We start from the raw sequence: 20,775 nt of genomic DNA on the forward strand, positions 1-20,775 counted from the left end.
TATATTTTTTCTTTTGTAAATATTATTGTATCCGACTTTTCACTTGATCACCTGAATTTACTTATTAGAATGTCACTGGTCGCTTTATACCACCACTCTTCGATTAACCCTTGTGACTATAAATGGTCGATTGGTGGTGTTGAAACATCACCAGAAAGTATGCGCTATACCACACGAAAGCGGTTGGATGAAAGGCCTTGTGTTCTTGCAATGAATGCAGTATTTTAAACAGTATGTTCAGCCACAAAAAAACTCCTGTCTCTTAAATTTTAAACAGACACGCTAGTTATAAAGAGGTGACAGTTGTAGAATATGCACGTAAAAACCACATATGCTAGCACACCACCGCACACAACACATAAATTACAGCCACCCTTTATTAGTGTTCTGCAAATAGTGGCATCATTATTGTTGTTGTGGGATATAGAATATTTCCGCACCCCTTAATAAGAAAAATTTGCAGTTTATTTATTTTGCAAATAATTTTTCTGGAATAAGTTTCCTACCTGTATCCGGAAAATTAATCGGGCTTTTACTAGAGCTAAGCACTTTAAATAATATATATACAGACGTTCTTTCAAATAACAGATTTTCTCGGTGGGGAGTACGCCCATTTATTTTTAAAAATCGTACGAAATTTATGTATTGTTATAAGAAATTCGACTATATACTATAAAAACGGAAAGATGAATCGGAAAATATATAAAATAGAACTAAGTATGATATATAGAAAACTTATGATTATTCAAAGTCAGCACAATTTTACAGTACAAATTTGCATAATATAGACATTGGAAATATGCCTGAAACTTGTTATTCTGTCGCGATGAATTTCGAGGCTTACGTTTCGATAGTCCTCTATCAACGACATACCTAACTGCTTCAAAAAATGCTTGCCTTATCATATCATAAGCTTTAGTATACGTTATATATATTACGCGCATTGACACCCGCTGTATTAAGTAAAGGGTACAAAAGTGTCATAGTCCACCGTCGTTTCTTGCGACACTATAAATCGCAGATAGTTCCTCAAGCGAATCCACCACTCCGTTTGCCATGTTATAAGATTCTATTATTTCTAAAATTTGCTAATCTAACCTTTTCGAGATATACCTGTTGGTGTGATTTAGTGTTGAAAACAGTATTACATTTTTTTTTTAGGAGTTATAAAACGGCCTTTATTTTAGTGCAAAGAGAGTACTATATTTTGCTCTATCTCTCATTGGCATTAAATTTTTAGGAATGTGTCATTAGTTCTTTTTAATAGAGCTCACAGAAGATGATAATCATTCACTTGCACATTGCACACAGGAATATTAAGTACATCTTAAGAGCTCACCACTTACAGCCTACACAACTTATATCATAGTCTATTATATTTTATACCAATTTATCTATACTGTATTTCTTTAATACACCCTTTTTTTTCTTCTAACTCTAGAATCATAACTTTCGTTCACTTTTAACCCTTCGTTTAGACTGAAACCTTATAGTTTTATTTACCTATATATACTGCATTCTTTGTTAAGCGCTGAGATCAACACTATTTAATATGGCGACTACAGAGTATTTTCCTCATTACTCCGTTTTGAACTTAATAACTACATACATATATTCAATAATTTGTCTAGCTTAGCGACGCTTCCAAACTCAAAACGCAGGCCATTGAAAAATACTAAAGTTCATACATTTAGTGTTTACAGTAATAAAAAGATGGGTAGGGACAGTTATCAAAACATTTTGACAACTATGAAAACTTTGTTTTAATAATAACAAAATTTTATGAAAAACCATTTTTTTTTCTGGAACGAATGTTTTCGAAGACCTCATATTTCTTTTCAGTAACAAAATTCTAAATTTGGCTACGCGATGATGTTAATTAAAAGTTAGTTTCCATAAGTCTGACAAGCAGTCTAAAAGTAGAATCGCTTGCTTCAGAGCACTTTTATAACCCCTTTTCTTAAAATATATAATTTTCATAGGCTATACGTCAAGTGGAAGTAAAAGTCCAGAATGAAGCGATCAAACAATGAAGAATCAATATTTATAAGCAGTATTATGGATTGCAGCGTTAAAGTTAGCAGAATTATATAATATATAGCACTATTTCACATATGCTTTTTTCCTAAGTAAAATTTAAAATTGATTTATCAATGCCCTTTTACGGAGGTTTGCCTAAGTAAAATACCGGTATAAATACATATAGCTAAAGTAATAAAGGAACTCAATCTATTTGTAAACTTTTATAAAGGATTAAATTTTTTACCATTAAACTTTTTTTTCTTATTATAGTAGTTCACATATTTACTGACTATCCTAAAATCTAAGAAGTTTAATTAAATTTTTACAATATCTCGGGAAAAACCCGGTAGAACGCTAACCAGATATAAGCCCAGTTAACAAATTAAGATAATTATTGCGAAGTTATGCTGTTAATTCACAAAATACTTTGAATATTTGTTATAAAAATTGTGTAAACTTTATAGCGGAAACGGGTGTCAATGTACTTATCAAAACGTTGCATAATACATATAGATTTTATGAAAAAAGCTTTTGCTAATCCCGTATGATCATAACAGTATGGGTTCAATACTGAGTAGTCATACGTTCAAAAAAATTTAATTTTAACAAATTATTTTAGATTTATTCCCACAGTATAGTATGCCGTGTATAACCTTATATAATTTATATATAAGCTTGACACTTACCATGCGCAATCAGCTTATAGGCAGGTTATAAAAAATACAAATCCATAACTTTAAAGATTTTTATTAATATTTGAACCTCATTTGACATCTCGTGGCAAAAGTTGTTTTATTTTCAGTGTACATTGTTAAGCGACAAAAATAAGGGATACTAATATTTCATTAGTTAGGCGCTCGGTTTAACTCCGACTGACGAACCAATTGCACGCCCAGTCTTTTTTTCCTTTGTCCTTTGGATGCAGTGGAAGAGTATTTGATAAACTTCCTATCTCTTTTTATTCCGTTTTAACTGTTGTAAGCGTTACAGCCGGCTCGAGAGGCTAGGCGAGTAGGGTCTTAACTAACAGAAGCAGTAGTTTTTTTTAAAATATTCTATCTCTAGTTATTTGCGTACATTAGTTAAATACCCTTCAAATAAAAGAAAAATTGTATTAGTTTCTTTAAAAAAAATAGATGTTAGCACGCTATTTTGTTTCTACTCTTCTTTATAAGGTTAATTATTGTATAATGCTAAAATATATATAATTAAATATATAAAGGGGGATATAAAGTTTTATAGTTAAACTCTTTTTGCCACCGAAAACTAAAAGTAAAAAAATTTACTGTGCTTGCAATAAGAAAGACAGAGTACATTCAATTATTAGTAGAAGATATAAGTAAAAAGATATGCAAGGATAGGTTAGGCATAACTTAAACCTAAAATTTGTGTATGTTTACTTTTATTTGCAGTAGGTGTTAAAAAAAAGGAGTTTTACAACGCGAAAGCTTCAATTTAAATTTGATCGGAAAACATTTTTTTAAAATTTTAAGTTGAAATGTATCATATAGATATAAACTACTACATGAGGGTCTAGTACTAATCTTGAAACTTAGGTTATTAGGATATTAATGTTAAAAAATACACCTGCTCCGGGTTCAGGTGCTTTATATATGTACTTTATATAAAACTTCCTACTGTTTTACTTATAATCAATTATTAGAATACAGTCTTGAGGAGTTGAAACAATAAACTTATCTTAAGGCGACGGAGGGAGCACGGTTAATAATCACTTTAAGAGTTAGTGTGCACTGGAAACGTAAACACAGAATAGATAATACAAAGTAGTGAAAAAGTATTGTATAGAAGAAGAAGAATAGAAATTTGCACTATGAGGGGATAGCCAAAAATAAAAGTTATAAGGGAAGGAAGTGAAGTACATTTAGTCGGGATGTCGAAAGTAAAAGGTTTTTGTCTGCATAATTAATAAAAAGAAATACATAAAGCTAGGAAGGATTTTTCGAACTTTTTAAATCATTTTCTATTAAAAGTGGAGGCATGTATAAGCAGTGAGAGGTAAAGCTTCAGCCAAAAGAAGTTAGTGTCACTTTTTGTAAATTTTGCAAAGTTTTTATATGGTGGTAAGGTTCTAAATTATGAACGTTTGTCAAGAAATGTATGATAAAGAAAAAAAGTTCGTCTTCGTAGCACTTGTTGGGTTCTTATGAAAGAGTACATAAAATTTTGTCACAAAGAGTAGCTTTGGTGGTAAGGAGCGTAAAACGGTTTCCCAACAAACTTTCGAAGAAAAAGAACGACTATTCAAATTTATAAGCTGTAAAAACCAAGTCTAAAGAATGAGGGAGCTATTGCTAAAATTGTATTAGATTTATTACCAAACCTGGGCTAAAACTATTTAAAAAAATGTAAGAGAAGAAGCTAAAACCGGTACAAGACTTGGTAATTCTCGTTTCTTCAATGTTTTAGTAAAAAGGCAAATGTATCAGTCGTAACCTACGGCAAACCCTTAAGCATGTTTCAATCATCTAAATTAAAAAGGGCGCAGAAAGATTTAAACCTTCTGGTGCTTTTTGAGAACCTAAGGGTTTGGTACATTGCGAGGTTTGTAATTATACGCATATAAGTTTTATATGTACAACTCTTTGTAAAACCAGAGCCTGAAATAGACGCATAACGGTTGTGGGAAAGTTAGTCAAGCGTTGAGTAAATAAATCGCTTTTTCTCTTTTTGTCGTCTATGCTTAACTATGTAAACTAGCAATTAAACAAAGTTTTTATAAAAATGTGAAAAAAATTGAAAAATATCTTTAAAGTCGTTAGGCTTTTTTATTAAAGTCTTATGTACACTTTAAAAGATGGAAGTTTCAGTATAATAAGAGTTAAAGCTAAAAAACCTCTTGCCGATTCATCTGTGAAGGGTCCCGGTGTTATTTGACGACTTTCCATCTTTATTAAGACCGCGTCTAAAGTAAGGTTCAGTGAAAACGCAGTTTTAACAAAGTTTGATGATAAAACTATAATTGAAAAAGTACTATTGACACTACGAGGGCGGAAACTAGTTATTAATAGAAACCAAAGTAACAGCAATCCAAAAAAAGGAGCAAAAATTATAGAGGCGCATATACATTAGCAAAAAATTCATGTTTTTAAAATATTTACCACTTATTACGGGATGAGGAGTGTGTTCCAGTATGCTCCTTGTCGCTGTGCACGCTTATAAGTAAGTGCTACGCATATTAATTATAGTAAAATTACTACAACTTGAAAATCTTCAACTACACCCTTATAAATATGTCGGATAGCAACTATTCCAAACCCGCGAACTGTTTACAAGATAACTTTTTTAACTATTAATGCTCTTCTGATAGATAATGGCTTTAGCAATTTCAGTTATGATAAAGTACGGCGCCTAAAATTGTTTATTTCTTTTTTAGGGATTGCTTGGCAATTATTGCTAGATTATGCTATCGTTACCACTTTCTAATAAAATGACCTAAAGTAAGAAGACAGTGGGATGTTATTTTAACCCAAGTGGTGAATTATCCTGTAACTCGATTTCGTTGTTTGTGGGTAAATATATAAAGAAGAATGAGTCATTGTTATTTTATTTAATTATTAATTTTCTTGCTTTTTTCATAATTTCTATTACTGTTGTTTATGTTGCTTTTTATTTGGACTATACAATTAAAATTTTTAATTAGTTTAAAAATTTATTTTATTTTTTATAATTTTTTTATAATAATTCAATATATTATTATTTATTAGGCAGCGAGAGGAAACTTTAAAAGATATTATGAATATTGCATAGCAGTCAACCGCTCCGCTTCTAAAGAAAGGTCTCTACACTTTGAAGAAGTAACCAACATAAAGTAATATAATATAAGAAAAAAATAAATTATTTAAAAAAAAGCAATAATAAGCATAAAGTAAAGAAATAGCATTATCTATTATGTTTTAAATAAACAGAAAAATTAGAACAGGCATTGAAATTAGAAACTTTTATTTTAAAGGAATCCGTAAAGTAAACTGGTGTTAATAAAAAATACATGTATTTTTATCATAATATAAAAGCTTTTGTTTTTTTTTAAGATATAAAAAGGTAAATGCATTGCATAAGTTATACCTGTAATATACGGTAATTTTCTTATTAATTTGTAAAAAAAATAAAAATAAAAATATTTATACTTTTAGAAAGTAATACTAAATATAAGAGGAAGCATGTATTGCTATTACCTGCGTTGGTGCCTTCGCTGCTGGCACTTATTTTTATTTTTTATGTCATTACTATCATTATTATCTTAATTATTAAGCTCTATAAAATTTTCATAATATATCTCCTAGTATTAATTTTATTTATAGGATTATTATTATAAAAAAGTAAGAGATACATATATTAGGTAACTATTTTATTAGTCATTTATATAATATATGTAATTATCAATATTTTCTAACATCAGCACTTTAAGAGCAGCAGTTCGCTTAGCATGGAATCTTGGCTATGCTACGTACGTTTAATATCAACAGAGGTTATATAATATAGATTACTAAACTAAATAATAATATTAACCTAAAGAATAACTACGATATAAAAAAATTTATTTAATAATTAACATGGTTTAATAATAACAGAGAAAAGGAAATATTACAAAGGAAAGATTTGAAAAAAACTATTAAGTATATGTAAACATATTAATAACTTATTAAGGTGGTTATTAAAAAAAATATTTATAATTAATATGGTTTAAGATTTTCAAAATTAAAAACAAATAAAAGAACAATGAAAATAATAAAAAATATTGAAAATTATAAGTAAAAAGTAATAACTTACTTTATAATATAAAATAATGAAGAATAATGGATGCCAAGAAAATAAAATTATTAATGATATAATATTACAAAAAATAAAAAAATAATAGCAGAATTATTAATACTTCAACGTCATAACAGGACGAATAAAAAATGCAACTTGCAAGAAAAAAAGGTGTAATAATAATAACAATAATAAATAAAAAAATAATACTAAAAATAAAGATTAATTATTTTAGTAATACGCGCAAGCTAAAATAAACTAATAGAAATTATACTAACAAGTAAATATATAACAAAAAATAAGATGATACTATATAGGAATAAGGATAATAAAAGTATAAATTATAATGGTCCTATGCAGTCGATTATTTTTAAAAAATATAAAACGACGAAAAAAACTGTATAAAAAGTGAATAATATAATATATATATATATGACTTGTTGTTATACGAAATTATTATATCTTTCATAATAAAAATAGTATTATAGTAAATTAACATGTATTTCCGTTATTTTATAATGAAAAAAAATTAGTGATACAATAATGATAAATTGAACTGTAAGAGGTTAATATAAATAAAAACAATAGAAAAGCGAATAATAATAGTAATACAGTTTTCAAGGAAATAGCTATTAAAGAGGTTAATATAAATAAAAACAATAGAAAAGCGAATAATAATAGTAATACGGTTTTCAAGGAAATAGCTATTAAAAACAATAACAGATAAAAAGAAACTATTAAAAGTTGTATAAGTTGAAGTTAACAATATACTTAAACTATACTTTATTCTTCTTAAGGCTTTTGCGGTTTTAATAAAAAGACGAAATTTAAATCTGGACAAGGTCAGAATACTTTCAGGAAAAAAGCGAAGTTATCAATAATAGTAAAATTGTCTTTGCTGATCATCGGGGGGTATGAAGCGCTTACTTCCGTTTGGAATATGGTATTTTTATTGATATCCTTTATCATATCATTTAATAATTAATTATCATTACTTTTAGGAAGCTCGGAAAAAAAACCCTCCAGAATTGAAGATACCTATAGTGGTGTACCAGCGATCATAAGCAAAACTCCTGGTTATTTATTATTATTATTATTATAATCAAGAGACGGAATGGACGCTCGACATCAAACTCTTCCCTAATATTAACAACTATTACTGGCAACTGATATAAAGACTAAAACAAAATCTTAAAAGAGAGTACTACAATATTGATGGACATTAAAAAAAAAAAATTAAAAAAAGTCAAACTAATAATGAAAACAAACACGCGGCGCCGCAAACTATAAAACCTATAACACAAAGTCTTTCCGCTATTTCAACCTTAAAAGCGGACCACATATCTTACAAAGAAATAGGCAATCTTAGGTCCATCTTTTTTTCTCTTCACAAATCATTCAACCACCAGTTAAAATGAAGGCCTCTTCTACTTCCATTAGCAGATTTAATCAAAAAACTTCATATCCAAGTTTAGTAAAGATGATCTGGAAGAAAACCAAACTTTGACACTGTAATCGACTTAAACCATCTAGACAGTTTAATTAAGCTTCATATTTTTTCACTAAAATTTATATAATTCTAGAGAATTGCAAAAGTTGGCCCTTGAGCAGATAGTAACAATAAGCTTATCTGATAATAAATATAAAAGCTATTTTAAGTTCTCTAATAATAGTATAGATAATATAAAAAAAACTAAAGAGAATGACTATCAATTAACAATAACCTGTTGACTTTAATGAAACTAAAATTTATAAGAAAAACCACAATACAAACATGCATTCATTAATAAACTTACCTCATTACCAGAGTCTAACGAATTAAAACTTCTATTACAGGCCCCTTCGGATTCTTCATAAAAAGAAAAGTAACAACCAATAAGATAGAAGTTTGAGAGCAAGAGGTTTATCAACTAAGAGCTGGTATTATTAACAACGAAATCTACTTTCAGTTGTATTTAAACAATCTTTTGTTTATTATCCCATATTTCGGATTATAAGCAAAGGTTCATTCATCTTTCTTCTATAGCTACCTCTTTTTAGTATACAACGGTTTGTTGGAAATACACTGACGAAAAAGAAACTCGATTTTAAAATGACTTCCAATTTTTCATCTATGAGAAACCCAAGAGTAGTATAACAGTTCTGACATTTTCAATACTTTGGTCCTAAATGACTCGGATTTTTCTCTATTGCAATTTTAAGTCGTTGAACTCTTTTATGAATCTTATCAAAACGCATGGATTGGTTATAATATATAAAACCTTTGTTTAACAGGGCGATTTTTTATTAACTACTTCTACTGCCATCCGTATACCAAAAATAACCATATTCTCTCTGTTATCTTTAAAAATCCATCTATATAAAGTTAGCTTAGTACTGCCTTTAACTATTATACCCGTTGATTTCACGAAATAATGGTGTGCAGCATCGTATTACTGCGAACTATCGGCAGTTTCACATTTGTATTACGTGTAATAAGATTTAGGCCCTCGTCTGTAAAAAAAAAGACCAGAAAAGCGCGTATTAACTTTGCAATTACATTCACTCCCGGAAGTTGGGTAATTATAGTCTCTGAGCGTTTTTCTCAATTTTTTGGTTTTTTTAGATCAATTGGCATTATTTGAGTCAACAAAAAAATCTTCGATATCTGTAGTTTTAAATTTGCATCTCCTTATGCTTCCCATACCTGAGTTTCATATTTTAAATAGAACAACGGGGTCTCCCCTTCGCCAATGGAATCAGCATCGCCTCCGACTCATCATCAGAAAACGAGCCAAACCCGTCCCATAAAGCTTGTACCCGTTGTTGGCCCTGTTCGTAAGACATCCTACGAAAGGTTTATAGCTATTTTAGTAATAGCAATTGTGAAAAGTAATAACAGTCAAACATTACCTTCAAAATCAATTTTACAAATTCCTATCGAATTTAGTGTACCGGGAATCATATACCCCAACCATCTTTATCCACATGTAAGACACTTTACAGAAAAGAGGCATCGGATAGAACTGACCGGATTTTATGCGGTGCTGTGCATGTGCGGTTAACCAAAGACGGTATCATATAGCAGTGAATAATGAAATTAAGACTGGAGTAAGGGTATCTCATACCCCAGAACATTAACGAAGGGTTAAGGCTGCATTTGCATTTGCAAGTGCCATGTGGATGAGACGAAACACTGGGGTTAGAACCACAGACTGTGTCGCTGCACTTTTACACCAGTCCTTTAAGAAAGCAGCTAAACTGCCTATAGTCCAAAATGGGTTCAAGTGCACAGAAATATTTGCCTTCCCACGGTGAACTCTTGGGAGACATCGATTTTTTCCCGTCTATGATGAATGATGTGGCGCAAGAAGCTGCTCCTACGATAAATATCTCTAGCAACCTTCTTCTGCCAATTTCCATCATCTGTACCTTCCTTCTACTAGTCGTGCATTTGAGGATGTCACTGAACCGATGTTACCACCATCGTAACTGTTTTGTTAGAGAAGTTACCACCTTTTACTGACGCATTTAAGAAACACTTAGTGCGCCGACCCGAAAGATCCAAAAGAGCGAAATTTTATTATATAAAAATTCAGAGGATAACTGAAAAGTTTAGGCCATAACAGGGGAATCAAGAAAAAAAGCGGAAAGGTAAAGGGTCCTAAGCGCATTTACGAGCAAAGAGATTATTATAAGTCTTTTTTAAGACGATCTAAATTGAAAGACTAAGTAGGTCATATTTGGAGAAAATTTTCAAAAGACTGGATTCAATGTTTATATGCAAAGATCGTGCCCACAAAGGTTGTGTTCACATTAGGCTGCAGATTTTCATATAAATGTGATGTTTTTAAGGCCCAAAAACTTTGGGTGCATCATTAATACATATGTCCGGACTAGCCAGAACTAGCCACAGTTCTTTATGTTGCCAAGAATGTGAGGCCACAGTATTTTTAGTTTTCTGTTATCATAAAAAACTATATAATTCTTGTTTTTAGAGGAAATTCTAAGTTTATATTAAGAGTAAAACACAACTAAAGATTTTAAACTACTTTTATTTGCACTTAAGGTAAGAGTCCTGGGTTACCTGGTCATCCCCTACGAATTGATGTTATAACTAAAGGGTTGAATTTAACACATAGTTCAAAGTGGTTTGAAGCCATAACTGTTGGCCCACAAGGCATCGCAATAACATTTTAATTTATAAGATTTTTTAGTTTTAAAACTAAAGTTCTAGTGTAGCACAGGACTTGTAATGTTTTTGAAACCCCCCTTATGCTTTCTTATTACTGCAAAGGAGAAATTTCCCAACGTTAGGGTCGTATATTTCATGGGATACATACACGTAAATCCGTCATCCAGGTATTGAGAGTTGTTGGCGTAATTAGCGATTGGGGGCATAACAAAAAAAACCAATTTTGTGGGTTCGTATTTACCGGCGGGGCCCTTTTCTCGTTTTTGATGACTGCGTATTTAACTTTGCCTCCATGTATTAATACATTATTAGTTACATATCACCGATCTAGTTCTTGCTTTTAGTAAAATCTGATGTATTTATCAAAATGATTACAACAGGCTATTAATCGAATATACTTACGCGTAAAAAGCATGACTAAAAATTAACTATACGGTTTATCTCTATTAAGTGATGATGAAAGAATAGTATTACATACTACGTATAAGCTTTATAAGGGACTATATAGTGTACAATTTCTATAGTTCAAATCTTAGACTGTTATGTCTATGTTAGTAGAACAGCGACGTTAGATAAGCTTTTTTATATTCTTCTAATACAACGCAGTTTGCATTTTGACAGTTATTTGCATTATCTATAAATATCGTATAATAACAATTATTATTTAAAAATGCTTTTTTTATGCCTAATATTGTTGTGTATTAACGAACTGTAAAATTACTCCTCGCAAATATTTACCCCTTAAAACCAACTCCTGTCTATGCGCCGTGGCGTGCCAACGAGGTAATAAAGTTTGTCTTTTCGGTTATTATAGTAGGCGCTCTGTCTTGTTTCGATGTTTTTTGGAAAATACAAATATTTTATCTATGATATAGCTCATAGAGGTTTCATTTATTATCTTTAAAATTTTTTTTATTAATAGTCAACAATTAAAGTTTGCGTTTCTGCTATTGCGTTATCAAGTATCTATCTTTTGTTTACTGCTGGTTATAACTTTGTTATGCTCCGCCAACACACGAGAACTTTAAAAGCTAATAAAGAGGTTCTATTATTCTCGCCTTATATATAAAATTTATAAATCTCATATATTTGATAGGCTACTAGCGTGGAAGCTAATGAACATAAATAGTTGACACAGTTTTAGAAGTAAAATTGACGATAAATTGCCGATTTCTTTCGGCGTAATAAATGTAAGTTTGTTTCTTTTCAAAATTATTAGTTGTACAAAATAAATTATTTAACTTGTCTTTTTTAACCGTTATGTCAATTATAGCAGTTAAGTGCCTTAGAAAAACATATCCCTTTTTATAATATTTTATTGTAGTCTAGATCGGGAGTGTGCAATAATCGTTATAATAAACCACTATAAGCGATGGGTTGACTTAAAATATACTACGTCAAATAAAAATTTTTAAGAACTAAAACAAAATACCAGACTGCTTTTTCTCAGCTCTCCGCCGGTCCAAGAAAGTGTAAAATAATTATTGTAAGCGTTTACATAGTTTTTCGCATTTTACTTGGAGTTATTCCATGTAAACAAAGAAGGTATTACTTAAAAGAATGTCTCATACCTTGCTAAAATTACACTATAGAAATATTTCAAAAAATTATTTCAGTAAGGAGTGTATGTACGTTTTATAATATAAATTTATTATTTCTTGAGCTATAAAAGATGATGTGTGTTAATACTAGGTAGTCGACACGTCCTTAAGTTTGTTAAAGAGTCGTCCATTGAGGACAAGTTATCAATATAATATGGCTTACAATCTTATGTTTTATTGGGAATCTAACGCATCTCAGGGCTTTTTCGTTATTAACACTCTGTTTAGTACTACGCCGTACACCTCTACTTTTAAATTAAATTTTAGAGCCATAAAATAAATGTCTTCCAAAAGCTCAGATTAACCAGCCTTTAAAAATCTAGGCGTCCACGGTTTCTAAAAAAAAATTAATAAAAAGCAGTGATGCAAAGTGCAACTACCGCGGAAACGTGTTCGTAAAGGCTCAATATCCATAATGTGGGCGCGAAATATCAACATCAATACCCACCATCTATTAATGATGGGTTGTTTTCGTTCAAAAGTTTGCAGTAGTAGATAGTGATAGATAAAGTATAATAAAAAATTGGTCAGTCACACTGACGAGGATTTACCACTAACTCGACAGGACCAACCGGTGGTTTACAAATGAACGAATTGACGTGCAGAGGAGCAAGAAAATTTAGTTTGCCTCGGAATCCATGTGCCCTTACACTGCTAATTAATTCAAGTAACCCCTAATAGCTCCCGACCCATGATACAAGATTACTTATTTATTAGTCTAATAAAATTTCCATGTCGACACAATAAATTTATTACAATATTATAACTATATAAACCAGGGACCCGTACTTCCCAAAAAGCGCTAACACCAAAAACAGAGTCTATGTATTATAAAAGGATTATCTTTAAATAGTTAGTCAAAAATTTAAAATTAAGGGACGTAATTCCCAAGCTTGCAGATGGTGAGGGAAGGGAATTTAACAATTACCATAGACAAAGGCTAAAAACGTTTCTTTTAGATTGCAAAAATGCACACGCGCTTCATCTGCTTTAAAAAGCAAAATTTCAGCGACCTAGAAAACTGCTATCGTTTTTCTAGAAAAATAAGTATCTGAAATCAAATATTAATAGAGAAGAGAGTCGGGAGGCCTAGCTTGAAGTGGTGCTGGTCGGTGTCTCCAGGTAGTCCCGAGTCTTATGTCCAAAGCCGCCTCTCCGAGTGGTGGTTTTTTGCGGTTTCCACCACACTAGGTCAAATGGCAGGGCGTCGGCTCGGTATTCTCCGCTTTTTCAATCCTAGGATAAAGTCATTCTAGCTCTCTAAAGAGAGTACATTAGTGGGCGCTCGTGCTCCAACCCCTGCATAAGAGGGGAATTCAGAGTAAGCAGCTTAAGGTCTGAAGAAGACTGGCGGTAGTATGCCAGTGCTAAAGAAAAAAGTTAGAAGCTTACTTTACTAGTACTACTACTTTTATAAAAGTATACAATATAATAAAAATTCGATTACGCTTAATTTGACCGCAGGTAGTAATTTTATGCTAATCCGTCACCCTAAACTGACAATTATAAAAATGTCGGTTCTACTTCTTGACTTTAAAAAAAACTAAACGCCATATGCATATTTATAACAGACTACTCCAGTTGAGATAGTAGATTGCTTATTGAGAAATTTCAACATGTTTTTTACAAACAACTTTTATGTGAGACTTGCAGGTCACTTAGTCTTTCAGGACCAATATACTTTTTCAAGAGCGCAGGAGGTGTTTACAGAGCGAACGCTACAATCTTCAAAGAACGAAACGTGGTATTTTAGTAAAAAAAAATATTATCTAAATAGATTTCTATTAATTACCATTGTAATATCTCTTATTTTTTAATAAAAACTTTAAATTTGGCGACTAAAACCAGATCTTTCATAACTATTAAAAAAATCCACGTGTAAGAGAGTTCCTGCTCTCATTAGACCTTTAAAAAGAATACTTTTAATGTGTATTTATTTAAATGTTTTACTTAAAGTGTGGCAATTTCTATGTAATGTAAATAAAATAACGAACACTAAAAAAACGGTTGTTTCCTTTAAAGCAAGCTAAGTTTGTGTCGTCGCGCATAGTTTAGCTTAATATGCAAAGCCCAACCACCAAAAGTTAGCGTATAAGTTCGGTTTTGCACATTGTAAGACTGTACACTTGTCAAAGGAAATAAATTTAGAAAATAATAAATATTTAGTAAGTATTAGATACAAGAAAGTAAAATAATTTAATACGCAGTGAACTTCTATATATAATAAAAAACTACCAAAAGTCATAAAATGTAATTAGGTTTTATATTGGTTTTAGTAAAAAGTAACTTTACATTTAGAAATTTGTTAATTTCAGTAAAAGTAATTGTTAAACAAAAATGAATAAGTTTTCCTGAATATCTGCGAACCTGTATTTAGTGATTTTGATTTTTAAAATTACTTATATTTTACAAGAACTCAAGTTTTTTTAGGGCATTATATCCTATAATAATGTCTTGTATTTATCTTCTAGATAGAGTTAATTTAAACAGTTCAAACAAATATTTTAAATAAGTCTTCTGCTAAAGAAGGAAAGGGAGGTAGAAAGAACTATAAATTTTGCGCGTTTTTTTTAGAAAAAGCTTAGTAATCTTCCCAATTAACGATAGTCCCAATTTCCCCAAGTTAAAGATAACTGACACCTTCACCGCACAAAATATTAAAGGAAACAACTGCCAAAAGTACATCGTTACTCTAAACAAGACCAATTAATAACCTGTCAAAATTATATTTTTTATATCCAGCAGTTACTGCAATACTAATAAAGTTGTAGAATTCCAAAAGCCAGGACGCAGACAGGTTAGTAAAATTAAAACTAACACAACGAGCTAGAGCTCGAGTGGTGTCATGTTCCTTCTAACCAGAGCTATACTAGTGCATTTACTCAAAGTCATCCAACACAATCTAAAATATATATAAAAGAAACTGTCATACTGTAACATTTGTTGCACCCAACAAGTCCTGAATACAATATATTTGCTAAGCTGCAAAAGATTATGCGGAATGAAAACCGTTTTAAGCTTCCTCTTGCGCAAGTTATTAAGCTTCAACAAGAAGAGCAAGAAGGCGCTTTATTGGCTTTAATAAAGGCTTTCAACAATTAAAGACGCCACACAAGGGAAAGGCTTCTTTTAAAAGTTGAATATAAGCAAGCACATCGTTGCTCTGACCTAAATTCTATGAAAAAACGAATTGTCGCAAACATAGGGCAAAAGAAAGTCATACAAAAACCTTCTTAAGCCTTTGCACGATGACGTTATAGTCTTTCCAAGAGCCCGATAGAGGCGGGCAGATGGACGTTAAGGCCCTCCGGTACTGATCCCTGTCTGTAGGCTCCACAAGGAACTTCAACTCGGCCGCAAGCCAAAGTTGCTGAGCGCTGAGAGGGGCATCACCAGCGGCAGCTCTGCAGACAGCATCGACAAACTGGAAGACTGTCTGGCCGTCCATTAAGTTGGTGAGCTCCTGACTGGCGACCACAAAAACAGCATCATCTAACACGTCGCTTTTGTTAACTGATAATATTCAACAAGGAAGCGCTCTATATTAATTATTAAGTGACAGATACGTTTAAGCGCGTATTCGACCAATAATAATAAATAGCGAGAATCGTTCTTGTCGATGGCTTTAGCTCGTTTGAGCGATCTCAAGGAAAGAAGGTGCCGACCTGGAAATGTAATAATCCGATAATACACTCCGTAAGACAAGAGAATCACCCTTCCTCATGTACACACGAGTTGCTAACAAATGAGTTTCGATATCTCGACGAGAAGTTCGTTGCAAATGGTTCAAAAACCTCGTGGCTTCTTCGAGGGGCTCCACGTGCTATATAAAGGTGGGCAAATGGTAAAAAAGGTGCAGAGTTGTATAAAAACCTGCTCAGGACGTGCATATGAGAGACTGCCATTTTGCTTTTTCTTGTCGGCGGCTGCTATACAAATATACGAACTTTCTGCAAAGGATGTGATTAATAATAGCCACCTTTCTGTTTAACTTCTTTCAAAAGGGTTTTTCTCAGCAACTTATCGGGTTCTACCCTATTTATTTCTAAAGATACACAGACATTCACCGCCAGGAAGATGATAGGAGTCAAAAGAACTAAACGCTGTCGGGGCTCGGCCTCTTCATAAGCCTCTCCATTGGTAGTCTTGTTCTCGTCTAAACGCAAACACGCCTGGACAAGCAGAAGTTTAATACTCTCAAGTAAAAAAGGTAAAAAGTAGAACACCTCAATTGCGCTCTTGGCAGCTCGACGAAAAAAGACGTGACTTCGGATATCATCTTCCATCTTAAGCATGCTAAAGGAGCGAAGTATCTATGCCGCACAGTGAGAGAAGAACTAGAAGAGGACCTGACATAAGCCCGCAAGGTCAGCTTACGTAAACAATACGAGTGAAAGTCCAGTTGGTCCTCTTCAATATCGCAAAAGTGCTGGGTAGCGAGTGAGACCGAAGTATAGCACTGAAAAGTTTAAAATGATCACCTTTTCTATTATCCGAAACCGGTTTAAAGCGAGGTTATAAGAGCCGAGGCGAAAGACAGAGTCGCCGTAATACTGCTCAAACCACATGCACTGCATATCTACTAAATTGGAAAGGCTGTTGCCCTCTTCCTGAAATAAAGTAACCACCACATTGCGAGGAGCGGCAGTCGAAAAAGCTAAAACCTTAGTAAAGAGAGCAACTATGCTCTCTGCCTGCAAAAGCCGATCGTCCAGGAGCATGTACTTGATGCACTTGGTGTTAAGGAAGCGGTCGGCGAGATCAAGCTCCCGAGCTTCATTTATAAAATTAGCAGCCTTAGTGAAATTGCCTGCATGCTAATAAAAAAGGAAAGGAGTTCTGCGAGGAAAATTAGTCGATCTAGAGAAAGACCTTATATATGCGTGCTTTTACAACGTAGGCGTCTATGAAGGTCGGTGTGTGAGCCAGAATGCGGTCAGCGTATTGGAGGGCCTGCTCAAAATCCCCTGCAGAAAGCATTGAGAGGCAAGGTAGCCAAACGGGAGCGGATGTACAATTGCCTTTATAGTCGTATAGCTGACACAAGAAGTACTCAATCCAAAGCTGCAAGTCAGGACTCTTGTTGACCTGTCCTTATACAACAACTGCATAGAAAAGAAGTTTCCTAAAGAAGACTGTATAATACCAGTGGCCAGTTCAGAAAGCAAACAGTTGTCCAAGTGAAGAAGAGCTAAACGCTTTTCAACAGTCAAGAGTTAAATTCAACATCGAAAGTATATAAAAACTAAGATACCTGAATAGTGCTAGCCTTCTGCTCGTCAGCAAGCATGCTCTTGAGCGAAAAAAACAAACCTGGAGTGCCCTTAGAAAAACCGCTCTTTAAATATTCACCCACAAGCATCTCAAACTTCTTTCCTTCTAGACGTAATACTAACTACTAGCATAACAACGCAATTATTCACTACCGGTAGCGTGGCCGAGGGCGAAGAGCAGGGGCTGGCTGGACCGAGGGTATTCTTGCGCCAGGGATGCATAGAGTTCTAAAGGACGGGCGACACAATCAGAGACCACGCAACGTAGCTCGCAATGCTACCAGCTTTATCAACGGAGGCAGAGAAGCAATTCCCGTAGAGGAGGCAGTAGGCTTGGTTGTCAGGATTCGAGAAAAGCAAGTCCTCTACAATCGGGATCGCCTCGGCCTTTCTGTTGAGGGCTATAAGGCACGTGACCACCAAAAGCCTCAAGGCCGCGCGATCTGTAACGTCGGCAATGTGGGAGTTGGCCTGCAAACCAGCCGTGACGTAAGCAGCCGCAAACAAGGAAGGTGAAAATAAAAGACCATTTCATAGGTGCCCAAATAATCACCGGAATCGTACTTGATGGAGAGTTTATACATAACTAGTTCGCTATATTCATAGGGGCTTGACTGCTTCAAATTCTTCTTAAAATAAGTATACAAAGCGTTATAAAACAATGTAATACTGCTACCTTAAAGGTTTCTAAAAAGCACTCAAAAATCTGAAGAGCTAGATGATAATTAGCTGAAAGGTGATAAGCAACGACGAGACCAATCCATGACGCTCTCTGCCGAGGCAACAAAGCGAAAATCTTTTCTCTATAGAAAAAAAGGTAAAAATGACTATTCTATTTGCCTATAAATGTATTTTCACCTAGTAATAAGAAATCCCCCGTAGTCCCGCACTTGTAACTGAAGAAAAGACAAGTCAGCCAAAATTTGTGTATTGTCCTACAAAACATAATGATTTAAAAAACACCCAACTCACAAAAGAAAAGGAAAATAAAACCTCAGAAATCTTAAGCGCCCTGTGGTAACACTTAATTGCTTCCGCGTACTTACTATCACTGCGATAAAGTAAACCATAGACGTGCCAGCACACATAAGATTGAATATCATTTTTAATGCCATCTCTACTTAATTATTATAGAAAATTTATAGCACTTACGAAAAAAAAAAAAACACCTAACAAGTCCATAAGCTTCTTTTTTCTTTCCCATACAATTTAAAATCAATCCTTTCATAGCCAAAGTGTCTTAGGGCATACATAAAATTTAAATTAAAAATATAGCCCCATATTAAGTTAGATTAAGAGAACACATGCATATAAGATATGCAAAAAAAATATTTAGAAAAAGTTAAAATAATGGTACCTCCATGTTTAGGAAACTTGTGCAAAATGCTCTCTGCTAACTTAAGTCCTCTTTTATATGTCTTATTTTCATAGCAAGCCTAAAGGGTAGTTATAAACAAAAATAAATTTATAGTAAAAAAGTAACTAGACGTACCACAACTGATTTAAACAGAGAATACTCTCTGGAAGGAAGAGGCGGCATGGCTCACTAATGCTTTTTAAAACTTCTGAAATACCATCCCGAATGAAAAAATCCAAACAGTAATATTTAACCACCAATTAGTTACAAACAACGACCTTCACGAGGTGGCGTGGCCATGCAATTCGAACTCGCACTCATTGGTAAAAAAAAAATGGCCAGTTTGTTGCTTTAGTTATCCTTTCCATATACCTTTAGTAATAATGTAAAACACAAATTATCCTTTTAAATTAAGCTTAAGGTTGTTAACGCATTTTTCTGCCAAAACCGAGTTCTCTACTTAATAAGAACGACCCTGTTACGAGCTTAACTTTCGGGCACCTGAAAGCTGCTAAGTTTCCATCCTGAAGGACAAAATATAACATTTGGGACTCCCAAGATAAGTAAGCCAGAATTACTACAAAAACTTCAAGGGCACGTAAGCTCGCCAGCCCTCCTCTTCACACGCACACATTCCTATATCTTAAAAGTAAAAGATTACATATTGAGAACTTAGTTACAATAAAGTTAGCCAATAACGCAGCTCGAGGAATTATCAGGCTTCTTTTACCTCAGGTTTACGTTAAATTTTTTACCTATTTATATAGCGCTTTATGTATTATAATCTATAATATATTTGAAAACTGTCTAACAATGGCGCACGTAACGAGCCCAGTACACACCCATTACTAAATTAAGTTAGTTATATATGTACTATACTAATGAACCTCGTGCCCTGTCTCTCTAATCTTTGTTTTTGGGTGCGCTTGCTGACAATTTAACGAACTTGCTACCTCTTTATTCAGTTTTAGTTATAAGCACTATAGCCACAGCCAACTCGAAAAACTATGCGAGTGGGGGTTTTAACTAACAAAACTTAAAATTTTTAAATTGACAATTACTGACTACAGATGACATAAACTTTGTTCTTGCTCTGCTACAACGGAGCGCCACTCCGCAGGCTTTGCTAGCGCAATTATATCACTTACCTATTGATTGAGAATGCTGAACTTAGAGAAAGAATTAGGTGCCTTAAAGACAAAACTAGCTTATTTGGAGGAAAGTTAGTACAGTCAAGTAAATTTTAAAAGACGTAAAATCTTTTTTGGATCGAACACTTTAAAAGAGGAATTCAACAACGATCTTTACTCACTCCTCCAACTTCTGAAGGAACCTTGATTTTATAAATAGGAGGTTATTGAAGATAGCGTATGGTAGAGAGCACTGTAGATTTAATAGATAGTAGTATTAACCGTAACAACAACACTAATTATAAATAAGAATAGCAGTAACCACAGAAAAACAAAGGAGCTTAAAAGATGCAATAGAAGTAGTGCCGAGATAGTAACTTAGTAATAGAAAAGAATTTTATAAAAACAAACCATTATTTCTAATTGTAACAAGTTTAATTAAGTCGTT

At 32.9% G+C, this 20,775-nt stretch overlaps 1 protein-coding gene and 3 long non-coding RNA genes across 9 annotated transcripts; 1 reads left to right on the forward strand and 3 right to left on the reverse strand.

The window, feature by feature from the left end:
• Positions 1 to 7,662: 7,662 nt before the first annotated feature.
• LOC135141941 (uncharacterized) lies at positions 7,663 to 8,262 on the reverse strand. Its single transcript, XR_010282441.1, has 3 exons — positions 8,142 to 8,262; positions 7,788 to 7,865; positions 7,663 to 7,718 (listed from the first exon to the last, which is right to left on the reverse strand). It is a non-coding gene; the product is annotated as an uncharacterized LOC135141941 (long non-coding RNA).
• Positions 8,263 to 11,777: 3,515 nt separating this feature from the next.
• LOC135141932 (uncharacterized) lies at positions 11,778 to 12,160 on the forward strand. The gene is made up of 3 exons (XR_010282431.1): positions 11,778 to 11,850; positions 11,902 to 12,008; positions 12,063 to 12,160. It is a non-coding gene; the product is annotated as an uncharacterized LOC135141932 (long non-coding RNA).
• A 1,924-nt stretch (positions 12,161 to 14,084) lies between these two features.
• On the reverse strand, positions 14,085 to 14,643 carry LOC135141931 (uncharacterized). Its single transcript, XR_010282430.1, has 3 exons — positions 14,562 to 14,643; positions 14,360 to 14,472; positions 14,085 to 14,292 (listed from the first exon to the last, which is right to left on the reverse strand). It is a non-coding gene; the product is annotated as an uncharacterized LOC135141931 (long non-coding RNA).
• A 687-nt stretch (positions 14,644 to 15,330) lies between these two features.
• Positions 15,331 to 19,415, reverse strand: LOC135141937 (N-alpha-acetyltransferase 16, NatA auxiliary subunit-like). 6 transcript variants are annotated; one of them, XM_064073551.1, is made up of 24 exons: positions 19,333 to 19,415; positions 19,198 to 19,276; positions 19,010 to 19,079; positions 18,834 to 18,957; positions 18,699 to 18,775; positions 18,517 to 18,643; positions 18,368 to 18,457; positions 18,122 to 18,311; positions 17,994 to 18,068; positions 17,822 to 17,946; positions 17,714 to 17,765; positions 17,589 to 17,660; positions 17,440 to 17,534; positions 17,232 to 17,384; positions 17,049 to 17,177; positions 16,917 to 16,996; positions 16,794 to 16,863; positions 16,670 to 16,739; positions 16,547 to 16,612; positions 16,441 to 16,496; positions 16,282 to 16,390; positions 16,134 to 16,232; positions 15,797 to 16,080; positions 15,331 to 15,742 (listed from the first exon to the last, which is right to left on the reverse strand). In XM_064073551.1, the coding sequence occupies exons 1-24, from the start codon at positions 19,378 to 19,380 to the stop codon at positions 15,659 to 15,661; spliced, it is 2,424 nt and encodes an 807-aa protein (XP_063929621.1). In that variant the 5' UTR covers positions 19,381 to 19,415; the 3' UTR covers positions 15,331 to 15,658. The 6 variants fall into 6 exon arrangements, with proteins under 6 accessions (XP_063929621.1, XP_063929619.1, XP_063929620.1 ...); XM_064073549.1 differs by having other exon boundaries at positions 17,822 to 17,943; positions 18,368 to 18,466; XM_064073550.1 differs by having other exon boundaries at positions 16,441 to 16,493; positions 18,368 to 18,466.
• Positions 19,416 to 20,775: the final 1,360 nt, after the last annotated feature.

This window comes from Zophobas morio, unplaced genomic scaffold (genome assembly GCF_036711695.1).
Source record: "Zophobas morio isolate AGI-343-1 ecotype UQ-CSIRO unplaced genomic scaffold, CSIRO_AGI_Zmor_V1 ptg000045l, whole genome shotgun sequence".
Lineage (NCBI taxonomy): Eukaryota > Metazoa > Arthropoda > Insecta > Coleoptera > Tenebrionidae > Zophobas > Zophobas morio.

Coding starts and splice junctions, on each gene's coding strand:
- LOC135141937 (XM_064073548.1), bottom strand. CDS start 19,380: ATGCCGCCTCTTCCTTCCAGAGAGTATTCTCTGTTTAAATCAGTTGTG. Junction 18,644..18,698: donor GGGGGATTTCTTATTACTAG/GTGAAAATACAT, acceptor TTTTTTCTATAG/AGAAAAGATTTTCGCTTTGT. Junction 16,740..16,793: donor CTGCCAAGAGCGCAATTGAG/GTGTTCTACTTT, acceptor CTGCTTGTCCAG/GCGTGTTTGCGTTTAGACGA.